The sequence below is a fragment of the Vipera berus genome (assembly GCF_964194415.1).
Source record: "Vipera berus genome assembly, chromosome: 2".
NCBI lineage: Eukaryota > Metazoa > Chordata > Lepidosauria > Squamata > Viperidae > Vipera > Vipera berus.
The window spans coordinates 174,361,946-174,367,945 of NC_138203.1; the positions used below are offsets into that span (position 1 = coordinate 174,361,946).

The window sequence follows — 6,000 nt, forward strand, 5'->3', positions numbered from 1 at the left end:
TCTTTTTGCTACCATTTCACGGTCATCCAGTTTTTTACAGCCTGGATATGATAGCCCAACTTTTACAGCAATCTCTCTCTCCTCCCTACCCCATTTGTGATATGTTGGTAGGTATGGAAGAGCATTCATTACATCCACATCAGGATATTTTTAATTTCCAGTTATTGCTTTGTCTTTGTGAGATTTAAAAACCTACCATCATATTGTCTTCTTCAAGCCACCGAGTTGTTTTTTTACATTTCAGACTCATTCATGGAAGCTGTTCACATCCTTAATTTTAAAAACCCGAATTCTTAATGTCTGGCTTTGAGCCCACTTTGTAGAACCTGACTCCCAAATGAATGGCTGGCTGGTTGGTAGGCTGGTTGGCTGCTTTCCTTCCGAGAGCTACACAACCAAGAAGAAGCCTCTTAATAAAGAAAAGGTTCCCATTCATTTTGGTTCCATTAACCTCTCTACTGTTCAGATCCCAAGGTTATAAATAAGAGCTGGAAGATATCCCAAGAGGACATTGAGACTAACCTACTTCCAGACCAGAACACTATTCCATCACTTGAAAATAGGGACTGTTTCATCAGACCAGTTGTAAAAGAAAGCAGTGAAAACATACATGATTAAAAGCATATGGTCAGAGTTATAATTTCCCAACCCCACAGATGTTTTGCCATATCCTCTTCTTTTGTGTAATCGTCTGGCTTATAATTAGTCTAAACAATATTGTATGAATTTATGTGCCTTACAGCATAAATAGGGTTGTAGGCATTACCCTGTCATCTCAAACAGGCTTAACAGGAACAAACCCATTGAAGGCAATTATATCTTTATGGCGAAACAAACAACCCCTAATAAGCAGCAGTTCAGGAGCACAGTGAAAAGAATACCAATGTGGAGATTAGGTATTAGTGCAGCAGCCAAAGGTTTTTAAGCTTCCAAAACAGGAAAGGGAGTGAACTGTCAGGCTACGTACATCAAATTACTCTCCATATGGGAATGTACATGAATCCTTTCTCAAGTGTCTTTTACAACCTGGCTCACAGGTTTTAGTTATTTTATTTAAACATACAAACATAAATATAAGGCTACAACTGTTTTAGTATTAACTAAAATGGTGCCCATGGAGAATTCAGAGCCAAATATGCATAACTTTGCAAACTGTCAATGGCCAAAACCTCTAAGACTGTGAACTTAGAACTTTATACTCTTGTAAAATACAGTTTCTGGGGTTTCCCTTACTTGTTGCAAGGAGCAGCTAATAAGCATCAATATTAACAAACACTACACAATAATAGTAGTAGGCAGGACAATTTTCATCAGAAACAATATCTAACATAATTAGGAAGCAAGATTACCTTCACAAAAAGGAAGCATTTTAGCAAATTCATGCGCAAAAATGTACATAGTTTTTTTCCCCCAACACAGCAAGTGGCCAACCAATTTAGCAATTTCATTAGCTTATCATATATGGCACAATTGGAAGCTCTGTTGTACAGCATTATATCAAAATGCAGAGTCTGAGCTAGCTCATTGCTAATATTACAGGGCAGTGAAAGTGTCCAGAACAATTATGCCATGCTGACATCAAAACTACACATGTATCATAACATCATCGTGCAAATAATGTGAATCATGTGATCATAATGCAAAATTATGTAGTACATAATTCATGATACATACAACCTCACTTGTTCCCTCTTATATGCTGTGGACACCCACAAGGAGCACCTATTCATACACATCTCTATTTTGTTTGGAGTTTATGGACAAATCTAAAATTTTGAATATGAAGTTCAAATGAACTTCACAGCCTAGAATTTCATACTACTATGAAGGAAAAGTAAACAAAATAAATCACAGCTATCAAAGCAACTATATGGTATGGTAGCAGGGGATGCTTATTTGATATGGCCTACAGGATACAGCAGAGTAGTAATTATTGATATCTTGTGCCTATACCCCAAATAGGTCATAAAGTTCATACAAGCTTTATTTCCATAAACCACTAAAAATATATTATGGTTTATTAGATTTTGGTTTAATGTAAATCTAACCAGTGTGGTGTGAAAATAATTGTTCATGGTTATTGCATTGCAACAAATCAGAGAACTATAAATCTTTGAACAGTGTGAGAATCAAGTCACAAAAGATTCCCTGACTGGTTCCTTGGAACTATTCTACTCAACCAGATGACCATTATTGTGGTAACATAAGTATGTTCTAAACCACACTATGCATGATTTAGATTGCTATCCAAAACCACAAACACATTACTTGGAGTCACTCCTGTCTACATTTCATAAATATACCCCATTATTTACAACTGAATACTAACAATAATTAACTTTGTTCCCTAGAAAGCATTCCAAAATTGCACGATGGTCAATTAAGACCCATACGCTGTCAGAATAAGTAATATTATGCCATTACTATTGGCTTGTCTAATTCGTCCTGGCAACTTATCACTTCTTAGCAGCATGTTGCATTTTTGATGGTGTAATTCCCATTAAAACGTAGATGTGAAATCAGCGATATTGGTTTTGTTATATGTCCTTGTAGTTTGAATACTATATTTTAAGGTAGGATTACATCACCCAGAAATTCTTTTAAAAGAAATCTACACACAGGTACAGTACTTTTGGCAAACCTCCCAGCTGGATACCAGAGTTAGCAACCTATAGCTCATAAAATATAAATAGCTGGGAAACATGAGTTAGAGATTGCCAACTACCCTGCTTTTTACTACTTACGGACATTATTTGGCCACTGTGGGAACAGAATCCTATTTTAAACAGCAGCACTTGTTACATTAGACAATTCTCTGACAAGTTAAAAGCTTTGCCAACAAGATTTCCAAGCAATCTGTGAAAATACTATATACAACAATGCAGACAATAAAATTGACTTATAGTGCTACAGGACCATACTATATTGACTCAGTGTCAATGTGTGCACAATTGTACACATTCTAGAATAAAATTGTGTGAGCAGGGCAGTGCTGATACTGATTATTTAAGACCTGAATCAACCAAAGTAAAAATGCATGCATTTTAATTAGATGATAAACCACAGTTTAAATAGACCTTGCCGTTCTCCCTTAGCCCAGTAGTGTGCTGTGTAAGAGCCTAACCATACATAAATATTGCAGTCTTCCAAAAGAAACTTGGAAAGAGTAAATGTATCACCTATGCATATTAATGTCTGTATATGTGAATGCATTTCTGATTATCATATTGATGCCATAACCGCAAGAAGGCAAAATGTGCAACCCAGGAAGAAATACGCATTAAAAAAAGAAGCAGCTGGCTACACAGCACCATATGCGTACTACATGTACAGTAGTGGCCAAAATTGTGGAAACCTTTTGGGAAAAGTGTACAGTAAAAATGCCACCTTTGGTTAAGTTTCCACCAATTTTTCTTCTAATTTCTTTATAACTGTAGCCTTGTTCATTTAATAATACTATTGTACATCACTTTCTGGGCAGCCAGTTAACTCTTTGCACCATTACTTTAATTTTATTACGTTTTACAAGCACACTAAATGAAAGAACACAAAAAGCCCCAACCAACTTGATAGCAATCACATAACACACTGACAAATGTCCTCCTCTCAGCTTCAGTACATGACATCAATACCTGAATCCTACTGTGATCTGATTGGTTCCTTGCTAAAACAAGACGACCCCTGATTCGCTCTCTAAACACTCATGCTCATTGGCTACAATCAGATGAAGGAAAGCTACCTGATATTAACCTAAGCAAGTTGTGCTTCCTTTTTCTGGTTATTTGGCTATAACTTTTCAAAGATAATTGAACAAACTTTGTTGCATTACATTCTTGATTAAATTATCTTTCCATTGATATATAATTTTATGATACTACTCCCAAAAAAAGTGTTATTAGCCATCAAACCTCAAAAATACTTTTCCCAAAAGGTTTCCAGGATTTTGGCCACTACTGTATATATGATTACTGATTGCAGGGCAAATCAATTCTGTGATTGCACCTTTGCACACCAAAGCCCATTTTCATTGGAATACAAACAGCTGCCTTACAAAAAAAATAACCCCCAATCAATTGTCTTCTAAGCTAAATGGGAAAATATCTCCAAGGTTTCAACGTCTTTCCAGGACCTAACCTGGAGGTGCCAACACTGAATATATGGTCTACCACCTACCCTTTCCCTAAACTCCTTCCTAGCCAATGGAAGCACTGGCTTGGAAATCTGGGGGAAGGCGCGGAGGGGAGGCGTAGTTGACCCAAGCATCTGAAGCAGGATGGAGCAACAGTCTGACTCAGGATAAGGCAGTCTATCTTCCTGTGCAAGAGGGGAAGTTACTCACTGTCATGAGCTGAAATGAGCTTTAGCAATTTCAGATCCAAAAGCTGCTACATGAGGAGGGGCGATGGGAAAGAAGGGAACGTTTGGAACTCACAATGCAACGAGGGGGAAAGGAGAAAAGAAAAGAAGAAAAAAAGGATCCACCATAAAGCGAAAGGGGACATCGAGTCCTTCCACAAGCTGGAGAACATCTGTGAGGTTTGCACCTCTGCCGCTCCTCCTCCTCGAGAAAATAAAAGGCAACAGTCATAACCACGACTGTTTTTTAACCTGAAGCAGCTCCCGGCATGCCTTGTACAGCCGCCCACCACAGCTGTCCCCACACCCGCTCCGCACTGGGGAGCAGCCCACGCGCCAGCTCTCCTCACCGGGAGATCTTGCCAGCCAGGCGGGCTGCGAAGGAATCCCGCCCCGCCCCTCACGCTCAAACCGCGAGTCCCACCAAACAGGCTTCAGCCACCCACCTACCCCGCCCTCCCCGCCGCAAATCTCGTCGCATTTCCGAGCCGCGGCCAGATGCGCGCCCAACAAAAACCCCACGCCGCCAAAGGGATGCTTGCTCTGCTGCTGCTGCTGCTGCTGCTGCAGCTGACAGAACCGCCCCGAGTTGTTTCCCAACCAGCGGGTGCAAACGACCAAGAAGAGCCACGCCACGCCGCCCCGACAGGGCAGCTGCCCCCCCCCCCAGAACCAAAGGCGGGGGAGCAAACTTCGCCAGACTTCAACTGACCAGCCAGGCAGCCCCCACCCCCCACCCCCGCTGCCCCCGCAACAGGCTCGCCCTCGAGGAGCAAGATTGATCCATCCGACACCCACTCGGGGCGCTCCCGTGAGGCCAGCCTAAAGGTGAGCCCACCAATCACTGACCTCCCCCCTCGTTCTTTCCCCCCCCCCGGCCTCTCTCACCTCAATTAGCTGGACGTAGCTGGCCGGGAACCAGCCCCTCAGCCCTTCGGCCGTCTCCCCTTCCCACCAACCGCCGTCGGGCCCCGCCTGGAGGACGGTGAGCAGCTCCCCCGCAGCGAAGCGCAGTCCGTGTCGATGTCGCTCCCCGGAGAAAGGGTAGAGGGTTCTGCAGCGCGCCCCCAGCACCGGCACCACTCGCTCCTGCCCGGGCGGTGGCATCACACAGCCGCCCGGCGACTTGCCCAAGAAACTCGGCTCGAGCCGCCACAGGTGCCGTGCCGATCCGATCCGCCTCTGGCTGCCGAGAAGCCCGCCTGCTTCCCTCTCGACGCTCCCCAGGCAGCTCAACTGGCGGATTGGCCGCCTCGCTTCCCCGCGCCGCCCCCTGGGACAGGCGGACCGCGGCTCCGCGCCCGCCCTCGTACACTCATACACTCATACACACGCACTCGCGCGCGCACACACACACCGGAGCCAAAGTGGGCCCTCCCCTCTACGTTCGGCTGAGATTGCAGTCCTAGGGTTGCGGAGGGCGAGAGGACGAGGGCGACGGATCAGGAGCAAGTTTTGCTTCTCCGGCCCCGAAGCAGAGAGAGGCGTACGTTTCGCCAAAAAGGAACCTGGCGTCGGACTCGCCGTAAAACGCTCTACAGTAAGAAGCAATCTAGGCATCGACGTGGCTTGAAGCAACGCGTGTGAATTCAGCCAACGCGTGTTTGGTACAGGTGCGCGGGAAAGAGGCGGGCAAAGCCTGGC

At 44.1% G+C, this 6,000-nt stretch overlaps 1 protein-coding gene across 1 annotated transcript in view; it reads right to left on the reverse strand.

The window, feature by feature from the left end:
- Window positions 1-5,559, reverse strand: part of GAS7 (growth arrest specific 7) — a 150,698-nt gene extending 145,139 nt beyond the window's left edge. The window contains exon 1 of the mRNA XM_081315864.1: window positions 5,245-5,559. Within this exon, the coding sequence (XP_081171990.1) occupies window positions 5,245-5,463 (219 nt within the window). The 5' untranslated portion in view covers window positions 5,464-5,559. The remainder of the gene's footprint in view (window positions 1-5,244) is intronic.
- Window positions 5,560-6,000: the final 441 nt, after the last annotated feature.